General features: G+C 37.1%; 1 protein-coding gene across 1 annotated transcript in view; it reads left to right on the top strand.

Annotated features, from left to right (window-relative positions):
- The window catches only part of LOC105471518 (glutamine and serine rich 1), an 82108-nt gene that overhangs the window by 49895 nt on the left and 7622 nt on the right, over positions 1-24591 (top strand). The window contains exons 5-10 of the mRNA XM_071074896.1: positions 8857-9179; positions 10600-10716; positions 11305-11438; positions 13151-13368; positions 21528-21665; positions 24290-24387. Of these exons, the coding sequence (XP_070930997.1) occupies positions 8857-9179; positions 10600-10716; positions 11305-11438; positions 13151-13368; positions 21528-21665; positions 24290-24387 (1028 nt within the window). The remainder of the gene's footprint in view (positions 1-8856; positions 9180-10599; positions 10717-11304; positions 11439-13150; positions 13369-21527; positions 21666-24289; positions 24388-24591) is intronic.

Here is a 24591-nt window from a genome sequence, read left to right as displayed (position 1 = left end):
AGGAGATCGAGACCATCCTAGCTAACGCAGTGAAACCCCGTCTCTACTAAAAATACAAAAAATTAGCCGGGCATGGTGGCAGGCACCTGTGGTCCCAGCTACTCGGGAGGCTGAGGCAGGAGAATGGCGTGAACCCGGGAGGCAGAGCTTGCAGTGAGGGCGAGATTGCGCCACTGCACTCCAGCCTGGGCGACAGAGCAAGACTCTGTCTCAAAAATAAAATAAATAAAATAAAATAAACTTAAAATTTGGGTTTTAATTTTGTTTTAAAGTCTGTTTTAGTTCTTTGTCTCTGAAATTTATTTGGCATTATGGGATATTCTGGGTCTTTGTATATTGTGTAATTTTGGATTGTATCTTGGACATTTTGAGTGCTGTATTATAAAACTCTAGGTTCTATTAACATCCTCTGGAGCATATTGATTTATTTTGTTCTGTTTTAGCAGGTGGTCAGACCATAAGTTCTGTCTTACTTTGTGTGAATGGTGTTTCCAGTATCAGTTCTGTTTTCAAGACTTTTGCTTTGCTGCTATAGGTCTGTTTCAGCAGTTAGCCTGGAACTTGGGTGTGTGGTAGACTGTGTTGTAGTTCAGATCTCAAAGGCTTTCTTTTGCTAGTTTTGGTCTGTCTTACACTTGTGCATCCTAGGTATGAAACTCTGATTTGTGTGGGTCCATACATAGAATGAGAGGATCCCATTCCCCAGCTCCCTTTTCCCTGGGATTTTCCCCACACTGCCCAGATCCCAGAGTCCCCTTTCCTAGTCATTTGCCTAGAAGGCTGGGATTGTTTTTGGGGTTTTTTTTTTTTTTTTTTTTTTTTTTTTGAGATTTATCTGCCCATGCTTAGACATAATTCTCTGCAACTGGGACTGCCCTTGGGGCAATGCAGTGAGAGAAATGAAGGAACAGGGATTCTTCCTATTCTCTTAATGCCTTAGGGGCCTTGTTTCTAGCTTCCTTTTGCCAAAAAGACAAGATTTCTGTTAGGGTTTTAGATTTCTGGTTCCTTATTACTGCATTTCAGCTCTTTGACTTGGGCCCCTCTCTGGACAGAGTTGGGAGTGAAAAAGAGAAAAAAGAAATAGATTTTCCCCTTACTGTTAGCCTTGCACAAGGCTTCTTTACCCATTCCTCATGCCAGAAAGAGAGTTTTTTTGTGAAGTTTCATTGCTTTGGAGTTGTATAGTTTTGCTTAGGGACTATCATGATCCCTGCTTGGTCATGACAGATGATTTTAATCTGTTGAAAGATTTAACTTGCTAGTATTTTATTTGAGAGTTTTACACTTAGATTCATAAGTGAGATTAGCTTACAGTATTTTCTGTCTTAATCTGACTCACTTTTGTATTCAGGATTATGTTGATCTTACAAATTAAACTGGGAAAATTTTTCTGTTCATCTAAGCTTTGAAAGTTTATCATACATAATAGGGATTTGATAAAACTTTCTAAGAATAGATCTAATTAACCATCTTTCCAGTTTTTCTTGAGGTTGCTTGGTCTGTCTAGGTCAATTTAAGAAAGTTACATTTTCTAGGAAAAATCATTCATTTAGATTGTAAACTCTGTGGTTGTAAAGTTATCCATAGTAATCCCTAAGTTTTAGTCTCCTCTGCCTCTGTAGTTATTATACCCTCTTTCTTCCTCTAAATAATTATTTGCATTTTTTCCTTGTCAGTGAAAGGTTTTGCCTAATAAATGGTTTTTTTTAAAGAGCCAAATTATTTTTATTTTTTTGCTCCTGTTATTTTTTACTCTTTTTCTAAAGGTCTGTTTTTATCTTAATTCTTTTGCCCTGTATTCCTTGGGTATAATTTGATAATCTCTTTCTAGCTTCTTGAGTTTAATCCTTAGTTTATTTTTGTATTTTCTGTCTAATGGCATTTAAGCTGTAAGTTTTCTTCTTTGCACCATACTTTGACCATATCTAACGGTTTCGGTTTATAATGGTCTCACTTTCTTTTCAAACTGGTTTATTATTTCAGTTTTGATTTCATTTTTAGCCCAGGAGTTATGAAGAATGGTCAGGGGTTCTTTGTCTGTTTTCTAGTAGTTTTTGTTTTAATTATTAATTTGACTCTTTTGTATTGTGTTCAGGGAATATGTTCACATTTTGAAATTTATGGAAATGTTGTTAGTAGCTTGGTCAATGGTCCATTTTTATAGATAGTCCAATTTTTATAAATACTAAGTATTAATAGATTTTATTAATAGTGTTCAAATCCTTTATATCTTTTTTATTTAATAAATGATATTAGGTTATTTAAGAAAATGTTTACATATGAACCAAAATGTTTGTGCTTGTTACAGCTGGGTTGTAGTAGGGTTTGTATTCTCTACTTTTGTGTAGTCTAAAATTTCATAGTAATAAAAGGTTTTAAAACTCCTCTCTACCCTTATTTGTTTTTAGATTGCTTGATCTGTTGATTCCTGAGAAAGGTGTGTTAAAGTTTCCCATTATGTTATATTATTTTTCTAATACTGTTTACTTGATATTTTGAACCCATGTAATTCAGTGCATAAAATTTTACTACAGTTAAATTTCCTTTTATCATAATCTTTCTTTTTCCCACTTAATGATTTCTGTTTTTAATTTTGTCATACTAATTTTGTTATTAGCATTTTTTAGTATAGTTTCCATATCTATGTTTTCTTTTGGGATATTTTTTCTTGTGAAATACAACCCATATATGAAAATTAAACATGCATAAAGAAAAATACAAAACAAAACTTCCACAGATTTGAAAATGCAGACATTATTCAAGCTATATTCCCTGGGTACAGTGCAGCCATTTCTAGAAAGAAAAAAGAAAGGAACAAAGAAAAACTCACCCTTCTAAATAACTCTTGGCTTAAAAAGGAAACCAAAACTGGAATGACAAACTAATTGGAATGGACAGTGGAGCATTATATACTGAAACTAATAGGATGTGGCTAGAGTTTGGTGTGAAGAAGCAGATTTATAGTGTTCATTCATTGGAAAGCAAGAAAGTATCAAAATTAATTGAGTATTAAACCCACTGTTAATCTCTAGAGCAAATCACTAACTGACTTGGATGGTAATCACTTCCTTACTTTTCTTAATATAATTTTACCATGTATGTATGCATCTCTAAAGACTGTATTTTTTAGCTTGGGAAACATAGTGAGATGCTATCTCTACAAAAAAACAAAAAAACAGCTGGGCATGTTGGCATGTGCCTGTCTTCCTAGCTAATGGGGAGCCTGAGGCAGGAGTATCGTATTAGCCCAGGAGTTTGAGGCTGCAGTGAGCTGGAATCACACCACTGCACTCCAGCCTGGGTGACAGAGATAGATGCTATCTCTTAAAAAAAGAAAAGACTATTGTTTGGTGTGTTTTAAAACTTCCTATAAAGGGCATATAAATAAAGTATTGATGAACTTTCCCTCTACTAGAAGTTATACATTCTTTTTAAAAAAAATTTTTTTTGCTTTTTTCATAGAAATTTTCAAACATATACAAAAGCACAGAGATTGGCATAATGAAACCCAATTCTGGGGGCATCATCCATTTCAATAATCATTATGTGGTCAGTCTTGCTTTATTCATACCTTTATCTAGCTGCCCACCCCCTGATTATTTTGGTGAAATATTTGTTCTTTTCCTGGTTACAATAGAAATTACAACATGCACTTTTAGCTTCTCCAAATCTGTCAGTATCTTCCTTTTTCTGAATAATACAGATTTTTGAACAGTGGAACTCTATGTAATCCCCTCCTGACATAAATGTTATTGTTACACATATTTAATTCTATCATCATTAATAGTCTTTTAAATAGTCATTTGTTTACATTTACTTATACATTTCCCAGTTTACCCTTCATTCATTCTTATACCTCATAGCTTCTCCTTGGGATTATTTTGCATCTGATTAAAGCAAACTAAATACTAAAATACCTTTAGTATTACCTTATCTCAGAGTCTGCTGCAGCATCTCTGTTTTTGTTCACAGATAGCTATGTGATTTGTTTTGCCATATAACTTAGAAAGTATTTGCAGAAGTCAGTGACCTTGCTATAACAAAGTCACTTTTATTCCTTAATTTGTCCATTATTTATATGAACATGGTTTCTCAGTTCTTATATCAATAAAAGTGAAGGACAAATAAAATTGGTTGTAAAATTTATCTCAATAAGTACTATCCATGGATCCATGTATGAATAATTTTAAGTGCCATGTCCAACAGAAGCATGATTTTTACATTTAATACTTGTCTAAAATGTGAAAAGATATTAATATGGATCAACTATACAATTGTATAATGTTAGAAATGTGTAATATTTTGAGCCTTCAGTTACAAATCAGTTTCCATTTACACACATATTTTTGTGACAGAAAAGTATGACAGTGTAACTATAGCATTATAGAAATATGTTAGGATAAAATAATATGGGCTCCTAACATGATTAGAATATTCATCTGTATTTCCTCAACAGGCCTTTTCCCTTGAGTGGGAAATGTGTAAATGTATGAGGATAGCTTTAATTTGGGACAGGAACAGGTAGGCTGGCTGGTAGCAATAAGGAGGTCTTTACTCTGTTTGTCAAGCACTTTAGTTCATGGATTTCCCCTGCCAGTCTGCATTTCCATTTTTTCTGTATTGGAAGTCTGGCTTTGCCTCAGGCCCTGCTTTGGTTTTCTCTCAGCTCCTCCACCATTCTAGGCAAGTAGAATTCACTTTCTTCAGAGTACAGCTTTTGCATTTTACCCTGTGGTCAAACACCCCTTCTGCCTATAGCTCAGTACAGTTAAAGGGATCACTGGCCTTCCCTTTTTTTTTCTTTTTTTGAGAGGGAGTCTTGCCCTGTCACCCAGACTGGAGTGCAGTTGTGCAATCTCGGCTCACTGCAACCTCCGCCTCCCAGGTTCAAGCGATTCTCCTGCCTCAGCCTCCCGAGTAGCTGAGATTACAGGCATCTGCCATTATGCCTGGCTAATTTTTGTATTTTAGTAGACATGGTGTTTTACCATGCTGGCCAGGCTGGTCTTGAATGCCTGACCTCAAGTGATCTGCCTGCCTCAGCCTCCCAAAGTGCTGGGATTACAGGCATGAGCCACTGTGCCTGGCCTGGCCTTCCCATTTTTATTTACTTACTGTTGTATATGTGATTATTTTAGTTCATCAGTATTATTCAGACTTAACACTGGAATGCTACATGTTCTTTATATTTGTTCCTCAGCCCAGAGTTCCTCTATCAGCTCTGGTATTTGAAGTATTTTTTAAGTTTTATTGAATTATAATTCATACACAATAACATCCACCCATTTAAAGTATACAATTCAGTGGTTCATAGACTTGTGCAGCATTTCCATCTTTCAAAAAGAAACCCTGTATCCATTAAGGAGTCCATTCCCATACCCACACCCAGCTATAGGCAACCACAAATCTTTCTCTCTCTGTAGATTTGCCTATTTGGGATGTTTCGTGTAAAGGGAATCCTATAATATGTGACCTTCTGTAACTGGCTTCTTTCATTTAGCATAATGTTTTCAGGGTTTATCTATGTTGTAGCATGTTTCAGTATCTAATTCCTTTTTATTCCCTAATATGGATATATCACATTTTGTATATCCAATTATCCATTGATAGAGTTTTTGGCTCTTGTGAATAAATCTGTAAACATTAATGTACAAAGGTTTGTATGGATGTTTATTATCTCTAGGGTACACATCCAGAAGTGGAATTCCTCAATCATATATCTGCATGCTTAATAGAGGAATGGCCAAACTATTTTCCAATGTGGTTGTACCATTTTACATTTTCATCAGTGATGTATAAGGACTCCATTCATTCCACTTTCTTGGTAACATTTGTTAATGTCTGTATTTTTAATTATAACCATCATAGTAGGATGGTTAACTATTCTTTCTCTATTGAATGGTTCTGGCACCTTTTTTGAAAATCATTTGCTCATAAGTATAGGAGTTTATTTCTGAACTTTCATTCTATTCCATTGATCTGTACCTATGTATGTCCGTGTCAGTTTCACAGTCTGTATTTCTATAGCTTTATAGTAAGTTTTGAAATTGAGAAATGTCAGTCTTCTAACTTTGTTTTTTCAAGATCGTTTTGGCTATTCTGGGTCCCTTTCATTTCCATATGAATTTAGGAACAATTTGTCAATTTTTGTAAAAAATGAAGCTCAGATTTTTATAGGAAGTGGGTTGATTCCATAGATCAGTTTGGGGAACATTGCCGTCTTAACAGTGTTGTGTCTTCTCATCCATGAACATGGGATGTTTTTCCAGTTATATAGATCTTCTATAATTTCTTTGAACAGTGTTTTTATAGTTTTTACAATGTAAGTTTTGCAGTTCTTTTGTTAAATTTATTCCTAAATGTTACTTTTGATGCTGTTATAAATGGAATTGTGTTCTTAATTTTATTTTTGGGTTGTTTACTGCAAATGTATAGAAATACATTTGATTTTTATATATTGGTCTTATACCCTACAATCTTGCTGAACTCATTTTTTAGTTCTGATAGTTTTTCAGTATATTCCTTGGGATTTTTTTTTTTTTCTTTTTTGAGATGGAGTTCTCGCTCTTGTTGCCCAGGATGGAGTGTAGTGGTGAGATCTTGGCTCACTGCAACCTCTGCCTCCCAGGTTCAAGCAGTTCTCCTGCCTCAGCCTCTCAAGTTGCTGGGATTGCAGGTGTGTGCCACCATGCCTGGCTAATTGTTTTGTATTCTTAGTAGAGACGGGATTTCACCATGTTGGCCAGGCTGGTCTCGAACTCCTGACCTCAGGTGATCCGCCCACCACGGCCTCCCAAAGTGCTGGGATTACAGGAGTGAGCCACTGCCCCCAGGCCTTGGGATTTTCTATATACAGGATCATGTAATCTGCAAATATAGCTTTGCTTCTTCAGATATCTTTCTTAGGGAGAAAGTTTACAGTTTTAACCACTAAGTATGATGTTAGTTACTGATTTTTTTCTAAATGTACTCAAAAGTTGAGGAAGTTCCCAGGTAGTTGAATGTTTTTTATCATAAAAGGGCATTACATTTTGTCAGATGCTTTTTCTTCACCTATTGAGATGATCCTGTGCTCCTATGCTGTTTTCTATTAACATAGTGTATTACATTGATTTTCAGGTGTTAAACTAACTTTGCATTCCTAAGATAAATCCCATGTGGTCACATTGTATGATTCTTTTTGTATGTTGGTGGATTTGCTAGTATTTCATTGTGGGTTTTTGTATTTATATACTAAGGGATATTAGTCTATAGTTTTCTCATGCTGTTTTTGTCAGGTTTTGGTATTGGCATAATACTAGCTTCACAGAATGAGTTGGGAAGTGTTTCCTCCTATTGTTTAGAGTTTATAAAAGATTGATATCTTCTTTAATTATTGATAGAATCATCCAGTGAAGCCATATGGGCCTGCGCTTTTCTTTGTGGGATGTTTTGAAATTACTTTTATTTTCTTTACTTTGTATTGGGGTGTTGAGATTTTCTATTTCTTCCCGAGTCTTTTTTTTTTTTTTTTTTCTTGAGACAGAGTCTCTGTTGCCCAGGCTGGAGTGCAGTGGCACAATCTTGGCTCACTGCAACCTCCGCCTCCCGGGTTCAAGCAATTCTCCTGCCTCACCCTCCTGAGTTGCTGGGATTACAGGCACACACCACCATGGCTGGCTAATTTTTGTATTTTTATTAGAGACAGGGTTTCACCATGTTGGTCAGGCTGGTCTCCAACTCCTGACCTCGTGATCCGCCCGCTTTGGCCTCTAAAATGGTGGGATTACAGGCATGAGCCACCGCGCCCGGCCCCAATCTTTGTTAGTAGTTTGTGTCTTTCTAGGAATTTGTTCATTTCATCTAACTTATTTAATTTGTTGGCATACAGTTTTTCATAGTACTACTTTATAATCATTTTAATTTTGATAGCCTCTAGTGCTGTTTCAGAATGTTTTGGGTTTTTTTCCCCACATGTATTTGGTTTTTCATCTTCTATGAAGAGTCACAGTTTTGGCTGGCCGACCCTTCCTTATCTTTTATCACTTTCATGTCTTTATTTTATTTTTTTAGGTAGGGTCTTGTTCTGTCACCCACACTGGAGTGCAGTGGCACCATCATAGCTCACTGTAACCCTCAAACTCCTGGGCCCAAGCAATTTTTGCATCTCATCCTCCTGATTAGCTGAGACTACAGGCACACAACACTATGCTCGGCTAATTTTTTTGTTTTTTTTAATAGGGCTGGGACTACAGATGTGAGTCACTACACCCAGCCTCTTTTAAAAATAGTTTTGCTCGGCCGGGCGCGGTGGCTCAAGCCTGTAATCCCAGCACTTTGGGAGGCCGAGACGGGCGGATCACGAGGTCAGGAGATCGAGACCATCCTGGCGAACACGGTGAAACCCCGTCTCTACTAAAAAAATACAAAAAACTAGCCGGGCGAGGTGGCGGGCGCCTGTAGTCCCAGCTACACAGGAGGCTGAGGCAGGAGAATGGCGTAAACCCGGGAGGCGGAGCTTGCAGTGAGCTGAGATCCGGCCACTGCGCTCCAGCCCCGGCGACAGAGCGAGACTCCGTCTCAAAAAAAAAAAAAAAAAAAAAATAGTTTTGCTCTACTTACATGGAATTGGCAGCAGGAGGGTAGGTAGATAGTTGCAGGTTTGCAGTCTACTTGTCATTCAGACTCAATTCTCACATCTTTGATTCTTGGAAATTAACATCTATTGTCTAATTTCTTCCTGTGGTTTTGTTTCAACCAATTTTATTACAAAATAATCAAGTCTTTCTTTTTAAGCTGTTTAAGTTTTACACAAAACAAGTAAGTGTTTAAATATTTGTAATACTGATTTCCATTTGCTTGGTTTCGTTTCAGAAGCCTTACAGGTGGCAACTACTAGCCCAACTGCCAATACTACTGGTACGGCTACTACTTCCTCCACCACTGTGGGTGCAGTTAAGCAAGAACCTCTCCACTCTACTTCATATGCAGTAAATACTCTGGAAAATATAAGCTCTTCGGAATCCTCAAAGCCCATTGAACTTGATGGTCTTCCTTCAGACCAGTTTGCAAAAGGACAGGACACTGTTGCCATAGAAGGTTGTACAGATGAGGAGAACACAGAAAGCGGAGGAGAAGGCCAATACAGAGAGCGTGACGAATTTGTGGTAAAGATAGAAGACATAGAGACTTTTAAGGTGATGTCAGTGTTCACCAGTGTAAAGGTCATAGTTTAGCCGGTGTGCCTGTGATAGCCTTCATTATGACTTTAATAGCATGCATCTACTTTGAATTATAGAAAGTTTTATCCTGTTATAAGTGTTTGATAAAATCAAAATATTAAGAGTAGATGTCAGATATCATTGAAGATAATTTTAACTTTAACTTAGTTGTATGTATATCTGTACAAATGTAGTCAGTTGCATTTCAGTATTAGTAATTACAGTAGTTTAAAAATGTTGACTTTTTTCAAGGTTCCCAACTCATTATTAGTAGTTTGGAGAAAATCATTATTTATATAATTTAAAAGTTTAAACAAAAATAACAGAGGACTATCACATAAAAGTAGAATTAAATTTAATTTCATAATTTCAAGTTGTATAACCATGAAAAGAATGTAATAATTTTATGTAAGAAAGTTGTAGCTGTGTTTAAAATAACATATTTTGGGGTTTCTGTTTGCTTGCTTTGCTTTTGCCTTTTTATGTATTTTTTTAAATAGAGATGGGATCTTGCTATGTTGACCAGGCTGGTCTCAAACTTTTGGCCTCAAACAGTCCTCCCATCTTGGCCTCCCAAAGTGCTGGGATTACAGGTATGAGCCACTGCATCCAGCCACTTTTGCCTTTTTAAAAAATATTGGAATGACATTAAAAAGTGCAGTGAAGGCTGGGCACGGTGGCTCACTCCTGTAATCCTAACACTTTGGGAGGCCAAGGCAGGCGGATCATGAGGTCAGGAGATCGAGACCATCCTGGCTAACACAGTGAAACCCTGTCTCTACTAAAAATACAAAAAATTAGCCAAGTGTGGTGCGGGTGCCTGTAGTCCCAGCTACTCGGGAGGCTGAGGCAGGAGAATGGCGTGAACCCGGGAGGCGGAGCTTGCAGTGAGCTGAAATCACGCCACTGGGCAACACAGCGAGACTCTAGCCTGGGCGACAGAGAGAGACTCCGTCTCAAAAAAAAAAAAAAGAAAAAAGAAAAAAAGTGCAGTGAAGAATATAACATTCTATATTCTCATTATTCACAATTAACTACTTTTAATATTTTAACGTGTTTGTTTAGGGTCTTTTAAGATACGTATATATACATGGTTATAAAATTGCATATGTAACATAGGACAGTGTCATTAGAAGAAAACTTTCCAGTAGTTTAAGCTGCACAAATGGGTAATGGGCTACTTTGTGTGTTAATGAACTCCCTATTTCTGGAATAATTTAAGCAGACACTGAATAACCTAATCAGCTTATAAGCATTATTGCAGAATATCAGATAGCGAGGTAAGATAAAAGGTTGAGCTAGGGTAGGCCTTTCAGATTCTTTTCATCTCTGACATTCTAAGATCTAAAATACGTTGCTGTGTTTTATAAAGTATCATTAATTCTGGTTATTACAGGAGGCTTTAAAAACAGGAAAAGAACCTCCAGCTATTTGGAAAGTACAAAAAGCTTTATTACAGAAATTTGTTCCTGAAATTCGAGATGGTCAAAGAGAATTTGCTGCTACAAATAGTGTAAGTAAAATGCATGTTTATATTAGCCTTATTTTGACAATGGTCCTGAAAAAAACAGAATGATTTAAATTTAGAAGTATTTTATATTGAATATTTTTGATATAAAATAGCATATAATTTGAACTAGAATATTGATGCTCTTTGATAGTCTAATATAAAAATAAAGTCATTTGTTAAATATCAGCTATTTAAAATTAAATGACCTTGTACTATTTAACTTTTTTTTTTAATAAAGGAAAGGGATTAATGTTAGCCTATGAAGAGTTCAGATGAACTCAGAGGCTCCTTTATATTGATTATTCTACTAGTCAAATATCCTGATATACCAGAAGACTGATGGAAGTTATTCTGTCATACTTATGTAACTGGAAGTACGACTATGCCTAATGAGATTGCTTGTACATATGGGCTTGTACATATGAAATCAATAATGAGCCTGGGATCAGTTTTTTAGAGGGTAAAATTAGCCCGGCCAGAGCTGCATTTTAAAAACTTGAAGGTTGGCTATGTGATAGTCAATCAAACCAACAAAGTAGCATTTATATGTAGATTGAACAATTATGTAACTCAAAGTATTTCTTTGCTCAGTATCTTGGATATTTTGGAGATGCAAAGAGTAAATACAAAAGAATATATGTGAAGTTCATTGAAAATGCAAACAAGAAGGAATATGTCAGAGTGTGTTCTAAAAAGCCAAGAAATAAACCTTCACAAGCTATCAGGTATGTGTTTTCTTAGGTGATATATTTGTGCATATATATTGGTGTATTATTAATGATACCAATGTACAAAGGAGCATATCAATTAAAGAGATTTTTTTTTATTATACACAAGTCAAAAAATTTCAGAGCCTGATGAAATAAGTGATTCTTTTGAAGGCATGAGATGGGCACTGCAAAGCTCATGGCTTTCTGTGGTGGGTGGGTGCCCTTTTCTTTTCCCTGAGTCCTTTTGGTGTCACCCTAGTATTGTGAAAAAAAATTGTAGAAGCAAAAAGTTTGAGTCCAGCTTTATGTGACCTAAAGAAGACAACTTCCCTGATCCTCCCTTTTTCATCTATAAAATGTAAATAACAAATAAATTAAATTTAAAATAATTTTTGAGAAAAAAACTATGAGAACTCTACATTACTGGACAAGTGTACACAGTAGAATTATGATTGTGTATTAATGTGACTCTGGGTTGTCTGGAGCATGAATCTGGAAGATAACTGACTTGACCCTGTGGTCTATATGAGAAAGCAGGTATGACCCTAGATATTCTTAATCTAGTGCCAAGTAGGTCCAGTTTCATTAACATTCCCACCTACTGGAAGCAGCTTACCTTATTTTTATGATGGAATTTTATCCACTCAAATCTTCAGACCTGGCAGAGAGCAAATCTTTTTTATTTGAGACAGGGTCTCACCCTGTCACTAAGGCTGCAGTGTGATCACAGCACTGCAGCCTTGACCTCCCAGGCTCAGGTGATCCTCCTGCCTCAACCTCCCAAGTAGCTGGGACTACAGGTGCGCACCACTGTGCCCAGCTAATTTTTGTAGGAATGGGATTTTACCATGTTGCTCAGGTTGGTCTTGAACTCTTGGGCTCAAGCACTTTGCCTGCCTCAGCCTCCCAAAGTGCTGGAATTACAGACGTGAACCACCGTACCCCGATGGCATAGAGCAAATCTTGAGGGACTCTAGGACAGATGCATTTGGGCCCCTCCCCTCCCCTCCCCTTCGACGGAGTTTTGCTCTTGTTGCCCAGGCTTGAGTGCCGTGGCGTGATCTTGGCTCACTGCAACCCCCACCTCCCAGGTTCAAGCGATTCTCCTGCCTCAGCCTCCCAAGTAGTTGAGACTACAGGCGCATGCCACCACTCCCAGCCGATTTTTGTATTTTTAGTAGAGATGGGGTTTCACTATGTTGGCCAGGCTGGTCTCGAACTCCCGACCTCAGGTGATCCACCCGCCTCGGCCTCCCAAAGTGCTAGGATTACAGGCATGAGCCACCGGTCCTGGCCACATTTGGGTTTCTACATCAAAACCTGACACCACCAGAGACTGTGAGAGTTTCTTAGGGTCAGAGGTAGATGTGGCAATTATGGTTATATCATTCATTACCTTCCTAAGCCCACTGATCATCTGTTGTACAGCCTCATAGTCTCTGGGAAATAAGTCCATAAATAAAGGAGGGGAATGAGGAAGTAGAAATAAGGACTGAACTAAAAGTCCCTTAGTAACTGAATATTGAATGCTACTGATGAAAAGAATGTATTTTAAGAAAATTTTATGGGAATCACCATTGAGAGGTATAGGACTTGGACTGTATATTTTGGAGGTATTGGTGAGGGTAATTAGATAATCTTCTCCTGTGATTCTTTTGTATTTTTCTATTTTATTTTAGTTTAACAAGATTTCAGTGTGTTAATGAAGTTTGTTTATAACATTGCAGAACTGTTCAAGCTAAGCCAAGTAGTAGTAGTAAAGCTTCTGATCCTCCAGCATCAAAAACTACAACTACAAAAACCCCTTCTGTGAAACCCAAAGTTAAACAGCTAAAAGTAAAGGCTGAGCCACCACCAAAGAAACGGAAAAAATGGAAAGAAGAATTTTCATCATCCCAATCTGACTCATCTCCTGAGATCCATACTAGTAGTAGTGATGATGAGGGTGAGTTTTCCGTGAAATGGCTATCCTGATAACTTTAGATTATCTACATGAGTGGCGAGGAGTGGTGATGCTGACAATTACCAAAATGTATGTATTTTCCAGGGAATTTATCTACCTAATAAATTCTGCTTAGGTTTTTATGAAAGTAAGTTCACATTCCCTGAACATACCAACTGAAGCACAGTTGACCCACACATGCAGCCTTGTAAATAGAAAAGGCAGAACTTACCTTAGTAATGCCAGTTATCTCAACTCTGGATAAGATGGAGGTTAGATCAGATGATTACTAAGAATCACCTACTTCTAAACTTTTTTTTTTTGAGACAAGGTTTCATTCTGTCACCCAGGCTGAAGTGCAATGGCATGATCCTAGCTCACTGCAGCGTCGAACACCTGGGCTCAAGTGACTCTCCTACCTCAGCTTCCAAAGTAGCTGGGACTACAGGTGTGCACCACCAAGCCCAGCTAATGTTTTTTTTAAGAGATGGGCTCTTGCTTTGTCACTCAGGACGGTCTCAAACTCCTGGGCTTAAGCAGTCCTTCTGCCTTAACCTCCCAAAGTGCTGGGATTACGGGCATGAGCCTCTACGTCCCGCCTAGTTCTAAACATTTGAGTCTAAGTTTATGCTAGAAGAAAAGAATAATTAAGCCTAGGAAAGAGGAACTCAAATTATAATATAGTAATATATTTAATAACATATACCACTACATTATTTAATAAATGCTTACTACTGTATATCTGCCACTAGCTAATCATGTACCTGTGACGAAGGTAGGATATCCTCTTAGTTTTTTCTTTTTTTATAAAATGGAAAGGTTGAAATAATCTGTTATCAAACTTCTTGACCTTAGAACCATTTTACATTCTTAAAAATTACTGAAGATCCTAAAATGCATTTATGTAGGTATATCTATTGATATTTACTATATTAGAAATTAAAATGGAGATAGTTGTAATATATAAGATTATACCAGCACACAAATCATGGTGTGTGATATATGTAAGAAATTTCAAGTGGTTCAGTAGTCTAGTACAGAGGTTGCCAAATGGCTTGCAGACTGAATCTGACCCTCAGCCTGTTTTTATAGTTTTATTGGAACACAGCTGCATACATTCATTTGCGTATTTCCATACAGTTGCTTTCCCACTACAGTGGCAGATTTGAGTAGTTCTACAGAGACCATATGACAAAACCTAAAATATTTACCTATAGCCCTTTACAGAAAAAGGTTGCTGGCCCCTGTTTTTCTAGAACATAAAATTGAATATAAGAAAAGAGTAAGGGATGATGAAAGACCTTATATGCCATAATAAAGCTAAGAAGCTTGGGATCTTGTAAACAAATGAGAGTCCTTAGAGGGATTTATAAAGGGGAAACAATATGGTGAAACTGAATTTGAATTACAGGACATAATTCAGGCATAAATTGAGTCTGCACCTAAATAGTGGCAGCAAGGATGGAGATGAGGGGACAGTTTTGAGAAATTCAGGATGTAATCTTGGCAGAACTTGAATGGTGAATTAGTTGTTGGGGCTATGGTTGAAGTTGATGTCCAAGATGGTTTCTGACATTACAAGTATCATTGCTTGAGAGATTATCTTAGAAATTATCTGATTAGAAATAGAACCATAATTTAAAAAATTCTTCAGTGCTGAAGTCTACTTTAAATTTACTGTTTTTGTTTTTTATTTTTTTATTTTTTGAGTCAAGGTCTACTCCATTGTCTAGGCTAGACTACAGTGGTTCTGTCATGACTCACTGTAGCCTCAACCTCCCAGGCTCAAGTGATCTTCCCACCTTAGCCTCCCAAGCAGCTGGGACTACAGGTGGGCACCACCACACCCAGCTAATTTTTAAATTTTTATCATTGTAGACACAGGGTCTCACTATGTTGCCCAGGCTGATCTCAAATTCCTGGGCTCAAGCAATCCTCCCACTTTGGCCTCCCAAAGTGCTGGGATTATAGGTATAAGCCACTGTGCCCAGTCTAAATGTACTGTTTTTAAATGCTATTTGTGGGCAAGTGCAGTGGTGCACATCTGTACTCCTAGCTACTTGGGAGGCTCAGGAGAAAGGATTACTTGATCCCAGGAGTTTAAGACCAACCTAGACAGACAACATAGTGAGACTCCATCTCTTAAAAAAAAATAATAAAAAAATAAAGCTATTTGTAAATGGTTGTTTAGAAATATATACATCAGGCTGGGCGCGGTGGCTGATGCCTGTAATCCCAGCACATTGGGAGGCCAAGGAGGGTGGATCGCCTGATGTCAGGAGTTTGAGACCAGACTGGCCAACACGGTGAAACCTTGTCTCTACTAAAAATACAAAAAATTAGCCAGGTGTGGTGGCAGGCACCTGTAATCCCAGCTACTCGTGAGGCTGAGGCAGGAGAATCATTTGAACCCAGGAGGTGGAGGTTGCAGTGAGCCAAGTTTGCGCTATTGCACTCCAGCCTTGGGCAACTAGAGCGAAACTCCATCTCAAAAAAAAAAATAAAATAAAGAAAAAAATATATATATATACATCAGAAAATAAGGAAATTCAATGCCTTGAATATGCATAGAAGGCATTATACATAATTTTTGCAGTTAGCAGTCTTGCCTACTGCTTAGAATCAAAATGTTTGGTTCTGAATTTGCTCTCAATTATAGTTTCTTCAAATGACAAGATAACATTTTCTTCCCTTGGTAATTTGAGTGACCACTAGGTGTCACTAATAGTTAAGCAAACACTTTTAGTGCCTTTTTTGTTCCTTGTTTTACATTCTCAGGCTAACGAATGGATTTAGTTCTCTTAAGAAGTCAAATATTGATGATAAACATATATTCATAGGCTGGTGATTTTCATTGTTTCAGGACTCCAATGAAGTCTTCGAACACACTGAGGATTCTAGATACTTTGGTTTATGTGTGCTAAATCTATTGATATTTACTAAATACCAATTCAAAGTTTTAAAATATTTATTTAAAATGAACCCATTACTTATTAATGTGAGGTGTGTTTTTTAAAACAAAATTAACAGTATTTAGTGAGATGAGTACATATCTGCTTCTACATTCAGTTCATTATTATATGTTATTTTGGCTAAAGTATCAAGAATATCCATACTTAACTGAGAAAGCAATTGAAATATTCCTTCTGTATGTAGTTAAGAAAAGGAGGAGGATTTCAGTTGCCTTCTCAGATACTTATAGATGCTCCTGATACTGACAAGTAGTAGTTTCTTGAGTTTTCATGCTATTACATTAAAATCTATTGGTTTGTCTTAACTTTTATATATCTCTCATCCATGCATGGATTTATAACATTGTTAATTGGTCATGTGAAAATACTAGTTAGCTTGGTGATATAGATTTTCCAATATTTTATTTCACACTTTAAAACACTGGTTAAATATAAATTTGCCTTTTTAACCATTTTTAAGTGTACAATTTATTAGCATTATTTATATTCAAACTGTTGTATAACCCTCACCTCTATTTCCAAAACTTTTATCATCCCAAACAGAAACTGTAACCATTAAGCAACAACTACTTACTCTCTTTTTCCTCCAGCTACTGGTAACCTCTAATCTATTTTTTGTATATTGATTTTGTCCATTCTAAATGTCTCATATAAGTGGAATTATATAATATTTTTCCGTTTGTGTCTGGCTTTCTTTCACTTAGCAGAATATTTTCAAGGTTCATCCATGTAAAAGCATATATTAGAACTTCATTACTTTTTATGGCTAAATAATATTCCATTGTATGTTTATACCACGTTTTATTGATGGACATTTGGTTTATTTCTTCCTTTTGGCTAACTGAATAATTGGTGTAATAAACATTGGCATACAAGTATCTAAGTTCCGATTTTCAATTTTGGAGGCATATACCTGAAGCAGAATTGTTATTGTTGTCACATATAATCCTGTGTTTAGCCTTTAGAGGAACCACCAAACTGTTTTCCACATGGTTACACCATTTTATATTCCCACCAGGAAAGCATGATGGTTCCAGTTTTTCCACATCTTTTGCTAACACTTGTTTTCTGTATGTGTGTGCATTTTTTAAAAGTCATCCTAGCAAGTGTGAAGTGGTATCTCATTGTGGTTTCAATTTGAATTTTTCTAGTGACTAATGATGTTGAGCATTTTTTCCATGTCCTTATTGGCCATTCATGTATCTTCTTTGGAGAAATGTCTATTCAGATCCATTGCCCATTTTTAAACTGGGTTATTTGTCTTTTTGTTGTTAAGTTGTAGGAGTTTTTAAATATATTTTGGATATTAAACCGTTAATCAGATATATAATTTGAAAATGTTTCCTCCCATTTCGTAGGTTGTCTTTTTTACTTTCTTGATAATGTCCTTTGATGCACAAAAGTTTTAAATTTAGATGAAGCCCAATTTACTTATTTTTTCTTTTGTTGCTCAGCTTTTGTTCACATAGAATCCATTGCCAAATCCAAGGACATAAAGATTTACTCCTACATTTTCTACTAAGAGTTTTATGGTTCTTGCTCTTAAGGTCAGATATTTCATTTTACACTATAAAAAAATAGCACTCATCAATTCTACGAATGATCTCATTAATGAAGTCTTAATTGGGAAGCTCTCAAACTCACAGTAGGGATAGAAGATGTCCAGAATTCTAATTTTCACTTGAAATCTCAAATTTTATCATTGGCAGCAAATACTGTCAGTTGTTTTCCTTGAATGAACAGATTCTCTTAATTTACTTTTAAGAAAATGTCTGCCAAATACCCAAGTCTGGATAGCCATAGTGTACCTGTCAGTCATTCTTTCAAATAAAAATGGTGTTTTGTTGGGGGAAAGAATAGCTAGTTCATCTTGTAACTCACACAACTGTATGGGTGCTCCTCCTGGTCATACCCATTATACTTACACAGAAGGGCTTTATGTGTACCTGCTATTTCATCACACAGAATATTAAAAGACATCTATTCAAGAGTAGAAATTTCATAAAAGTAGTAATTTTTACTCCTTCATCAAGGACTATTATTTTTTATGTTATCTTTTTTTGAGACAAGGTCTCACTCTTACCCAGGCTGGAGTGCAGTGGTGCAATCACGGCTCACTGCAACGTCAATCTCCCAGGCTCAGGTGATCCTCCCACCTCAGCCTCCTGGGTATCTGGGACTACAGGCGCATGTGTGCCACCATAGCTGGCTATTTTTTTGTATTTTTTAGTAGAGACGAGGTTTTTCCATGTTGCCTAGGCTCTTTTTGTTTGTGTTTGTATTTTGTTTGTTTCTTTGAGATGGAGTCTCGCACTATCATCCAAGCTGGAGTGCAGGGGTGCGATCTTGGCTCACTGCACCACCTCCCAGGTTCAAGCGATTCTCCTGCCTCAGCCTCCTGAGTAGCTGGGACTACAGGCGCCCGCCATCACGCCTGGCTAATTTTTTGTATTCTTAGTAGAGACAGGGTTTCTCTATGTTGGCCAGGCTGGTCTTGAATGCTTGACCTCGTGATCCACCTGCCTCGGCCCCCCAAAATGCTGGGATTACATGCGTGAGCCACCGCATCTGGCCTTGCCCAGGCTCTTTTTTAATTTTGTATTTTTAGAGACAGGTCTCACTCTGTCACCCAGGCTGGAGCGCATGGTGCAATCATAATTCACTGTAACCTCAAACTTCTGGCACAAGCAATCTTCTCACCTCAGTCCCCCAAGTAGCTAGGACTACAGGTATACACCACCACACCCAGCTAATTTTAAAGTTTTTTGTAGAGACTGGGTCTCACTCTGTTGCCCAGGCTAGTCTTAAAACTCCTGGCCTCAAGCCATTGTCCTGCTTCAGCCTTCCAGAGTGCTGGGATTACAGGCATGAGTCACCGCACCTGGCCCTAAGACTTCTCTGGTTGTTAATTAAGAGATGGGGTCTTATTCTGTCACAGGAGAGGAGTGGTACCTTTTTAGCTCACTGCAGCCTCGAACTCCTGGGCTCAAACAATCCTCCTACCTCAGGCTGCCAAGCAGCTAGTACTACAGGTGCATGCCACCACACCTAGCTAACTTAAAAATTTTTTTGTAGAGATGGTATCTCGCTAGATTGCCTGGGGTGGCCTTGAACTCCTGACCTCAAGCAATCTTCCCGCTTTGGCCTCCCAAAGTGCTGGTATTATAGGTGTGAGCCACCATGCCCAGCCCCTAGGACTGTTCCTAAGTGAAACTGACTTTTTCCCCCTCCGAATACATGGTAGTGACATGACAAAGTCATGCAAAGTATATTACTACTAGTAGAGTTTGTTGTCATTGCCTTCATTTGTGGTAAGTAAGGCACCATCAATTTTACCCAATATTGGTTTTGCAAATGGCAATGCAGTGAAGAAAGTTCATAATATCTTAATATTATCATGAATACAGTTTTGGTATCAGAGACCACTGAAAGGGTTTTGGGGTCCCCCCTGGGGTCCATGGACTGTACTTTAAGAACTGCTGTTTAAAATACATACACCTACTATAGGCAAGGCACGGTGGCTTACAGCTAATCTCAGCACTTTCAGAGGCTGAGACAGAAGGATCACTTGAGACTGAGAGTTCAAGACCAGCCTGGACAACACAGTGAAACCCCATCTCTAAGAAGAAAAAAAATATATATGTATATATATATACACACACACACATACACATATATGCACACTATATACCCACATTAAAAATATTTTTAAACCTGCTATTTAAGGGTGTGACTTGATTATATATTTGAATACAAAAAGTCAAAATTGAAACAAACTTTTTTTTTAGATGGAGTCTTGCTATATTGACCAGGCTGGTCTTGAACTCCCGGGCTCAAACAATCCTCCCACCTCAGCCTTCCAAGTAGCTGGGACTACAGGTGTGCACCAGCGCACCCAACAAGTTAATCTCCTAGTTCTTCCCATTGGATTTGAATGAAATTTCCTCTGTGCACAGGCTGCGTTTACATTAAAACGATTTTTTTCTTTTTTTCTTTTTCTTTATGAGACAGGGTCTTTACTCTGTTTCCCAGGCTTGAGTGCAGTGGTGCAATCACAGCTTTCTGCAGTCTCAACCTCCTAGACTCAAGCAGTCCTCTTGCCTCAGCCTCTTGAATAGCTGGGAATACTGGTACATGCCACCACACGTGGCTAATTTATTATTTTTTAAATTGAAACGATGTCCCACTATGTTGCCCTAGCTGGTCTTGAACTCCTGGGCTCAAGCAGTCCTCCCACCTTGGCCTCCCAAAGTGTTGGGATTACAGGCATGTGCTACTGCACCTGGCATACTTCTAAAAATTTTAATACATCCTAGGCAAGAATTTTATAGCAATTTATGTGTAGGAATAAAATGGAAATCTATGTATTACTCATACATTGGATGTCATACGATTTCTTTACTACTAAACATAGAGAAACCATCAAGACTAGAGTAGCACCACCTGGCACCAGATGTCTGTGGTGGGATCCAGCGGAAGACAAATAGTTTCTTACCCAGTCTACTTTTTCTGGTGTTGGGCTTCAGAATCACCTAGGAAGGGCCAGGCATGGTGGCTCACGTGTGTAATCCCAACACTGGGAGGCTGAGGCGGGCGGATCACCTGAGGTCAGGAGTTTAAGACCAGCCTGGTCAACATGGTGAAACCCCGTCTCTACTAAAAATACAAAAAAATTAGCCAGGCATGGTGCTGTGTACCTATAATCCCAGCTACTCCGGAGGTTGAGGTGGAAGAATTGCTTGAACCTGGGAGGCGGAGGTTGCAGTGAGCCAAGATCACGCCATTGCACTCCAGCCTGGGCAACAAGAGCAAAACTCTGTCTTACACACACACACACACACACACACACACACACACACACACACACCCCACAAAAGAATCACCTAGGAAGCTTTTTAAGAGCATAATACTTAAGCTTCGTCACCACTACCACGACCACCACCACTACCAAAGATTCTGTTTTAGGAAGTCCAGCAGTCTGGCTTTTTGTTCTATTGTTAACAAAGCTCTGCAGTCATTGTGATGTGCAAACCAGCTTTGAGAATCCCAGACCTTTTAAAGGTAAGGTGAGAAGTCTTGAATTTGAAGAAATTGTATCTGCAATCTGCTTCTAGAGTCTCGTTATAGAGAAAAGTGTTTTTTAAATTGTCAGGAAGGAAAATTTAATATTTAACCCTTTCTCCCTCCCAGAATTTGATCCTCCCGCTCCCTTTGTCACTCGCTTTTTGAACACAAGAGCAATGAAGGAAACCTTTAAGAGCTACATGGAATTGCTTGTTAGCATTGCCTTGGACCCTGACACAATGCAAGCCTTAGAGAAGAGCAATGGTACAGTCTTCTAAGCAGTACTTTCTTGGTAGTAATTCCTGGAATTAAAAAAAGAAATCTTGTCCGTTAGTTATATGTTTATATGTAGTTACATGTTTATAGGTGGCTTGTGTAATATATACCTATAAATTGTCAGTTAAATACATAGCATCTTAATTCTATAAAATGGTCATATCTTTTCATGCATTCTCTGAATATTTGAACTTTTATTGCTTTCTACTTGTGGGAAAATTGTATAGCTACTAACCAGTTTCTTCCAACTCTAGAATCTAATCATCTTCATAAATAGTTTACTAAGTTTTGGTATTACATGGAAGGTCTGTATGTCAGTATATTTTATTTTCCAATAATTGAAAAGATGAACCAGATAAAAGTGGCATAAAGATTAAAATCATATACTTGTATATTTAGTAAAAGATACATCATAACAATTATTTTCTGATCAATTAGTATTAAACCAGTAAATGCACTGGGTTATACCAATTAATATTATTCCTTTTAGTTATTTGAGAAATCTCCATACTGTTTTCCATAGCAGTTGTACTAATTTACATTCTCACCAGCAGTCCCACTACTGAGTATCTACATAAAGGAAAATAAATCATACCAAAGAGACACATGCACACGTATGTTTATTGCAGCACAGTTCACAACTGTAAAGATATGGAAAGTGACCATCAGCCGATGAGTGGATAAAGAAAATATAGTGAATTCTATTCAGCCATAAAAAAGAGTGAAATAATGTCTTTTGCAGCAACTTGGGTGGAACTGGAGGTCATTATTCTAACTGAAGTAACTCAGGAATGGAGAACCAAGTATCACATGTTCTCACTTATAAGTGAGAGCTAAGCTATGGGTACACAAAGGCAGTGTGGTATAATGGACATTGGAGACTCAGACGGGGAGAGGGTGAGAAAGGGGTAAGGGATGAAAAACTACCTATGGGGTACAATGTACACTACTTGGGTGATGGATGCACTGAAATCTCAGACTTCACCACTATACAGCTCATCCATGAAACCAAAACCACCTGTACCCCTAAAGCTATTGAAATTTTTTAAAAGTTGTTGTTAAAGAGGAAAATAAAAGGTACAGGAAGAATATGGCATTATAGTCTTATGGAACCACCACTGTATATGTGGTCTGTCATTGCCAAAAATGTCATTATGCAGTGCATGACTATATACTGTTTTATTATGTTCACATACTTAGGCACATATTCTAGTTTAACCTTAAAACAACTTAGCCATTTTGTGGATTAAGACAGGTTCAGAGAGGTTAAGTGACTTGCTTAAGGGCCCACAAACTGGAAAGTGGCAGAGAAAGGATTAAAATAAAAAGTCTTCTAATTTCTGGTCCAGTTCTTCTTACCACGTAATCAGAGACAGTAACCTATATATCAGTCATTTTCGAGTAATGTGGAGCTGGAAGGGACTTTAGATATTAACTAGTCTAAAACATTTATTTTGTAAAGTAAAGTTCAAAAGAGATTAAAGTTAGATAACAAGTTAGAGGTTGAAGAACCATGATTAGAACTCAGTTAATCCCAGGTCAGCATTTTTGCTATTAAATGTTATATTCCTTGCATCATAAAATATGCTTCTCTTTGTGGTAGTCATTTCTGTGTAGTCGTATTTTGAAAGATTTTTAAAAATTGCTTATCAGTGTTTTCTGATTTTTCTCTAATACAAGGGGAGAAAAATTTTTAAGGTTATTATTTTTAAATCACAAGTGTTTAAAACTTGTTTTTGTAGAATGTAAATACAGTATTAGAACAGATTTAATCACTAACAGAAAGACTATATAAACAATCATTTTACTTAGCTGTGAAACTTGTGACCTGGATTCTGGGGATTTTTTTTTTTCCAGAAAGGTTATTAGAAGCAGTTAGTATTATAAAATATAATAAATTACTATGCTGATAAATTAAGAGTCTAATAATCTAAAATGTTTAATGCTACACCAAAACTAATTATATTCTAAAAGTGCTTTTCTTAATGGAACTTAAAGTTCAGAGTGTTGACATTGAAAGCCAAAAGCTTTGAATAGGAATCTTTGTCATAATTTTACTCTCCCCTCTTTTTCTAAAATAACTATTTTGATTCATATTTTTCGTACTGGGTTTTGATCATTTTTCTTCCCCTACTTTTTCTTTGCTTCAAATTAAAGTGACTTAATATCCCTTGGTCATACTCAGTGTTTTGTTAGATCAGTTTGTATTTTGTAATACTACGATTGTTCAGATTGTTCAGAGGGTAAATGAGGTCTGAAGAAATTAGGCAGCTTGCCCATTGGTCACATAGCTGCCACATATCAGTTCTATTCAGTTAAAAGCCAGTTCTAGTTTATCCAGCAGTTCTAGTTCAGCTAAAACGTAGGACTTTGGATCCTCATATAGTGCTCATCCCATCATCATACTGAGCTGCCTCTTTCTCACTTGCTATTATAAACCTACTTTTCAAGTTAACCTTTGTTCAGAAAGCTTCATGTCCAGTTTTTTGCAATCAATATTTTACATATGCCAATGAATTTAGTGTATTTTAATACATGTTTTGAGAAAAAGTTGGAATTTTTATTAAGTATTTATTGATAGTTTATCCTGTTAAATTATAATGTTGTTTCAGATGAGCTACTTTTACCTCATATGAAAAAAATAGATGGCATGCTAAATGATAACCGAAAGAGACTTCTTTCGAATCTTCATTTGGATCAATCATTCAAGGTATTTCCTTCTGATGACTTATTAGCAAAACTCAATGGCAATCATAGTCTTCAGTATAATAGAAAGGAAATTTATGAAAATCATTCACTTACAAAATTTTTCACCTAACAAAAATTTGGTTTTTATTCATTGTAAGTCTATTTAGTTTGTCTTTTTTAGTGTTAATCATTTGCTTTTCTCCACTTAAATTTATTTTTTAGGCAT

This window comes from Macaca nemestrina, chromosome 12 (genome assembly GCF_043159975.1).
Source record: "Macaca nemestrina isolate mMacNem1 chromosome 12, mMacNem.hap1, whole genome shotgun sequence".
NCBI lineage: Eukaryota > Metazoa > Chordata > Mammalia > Primates > Cercopithecidae > Macaca > Macaca nemestrina.
This window is presented reverse-complemented; position numbering and strand designations above follow the sequence as displayed.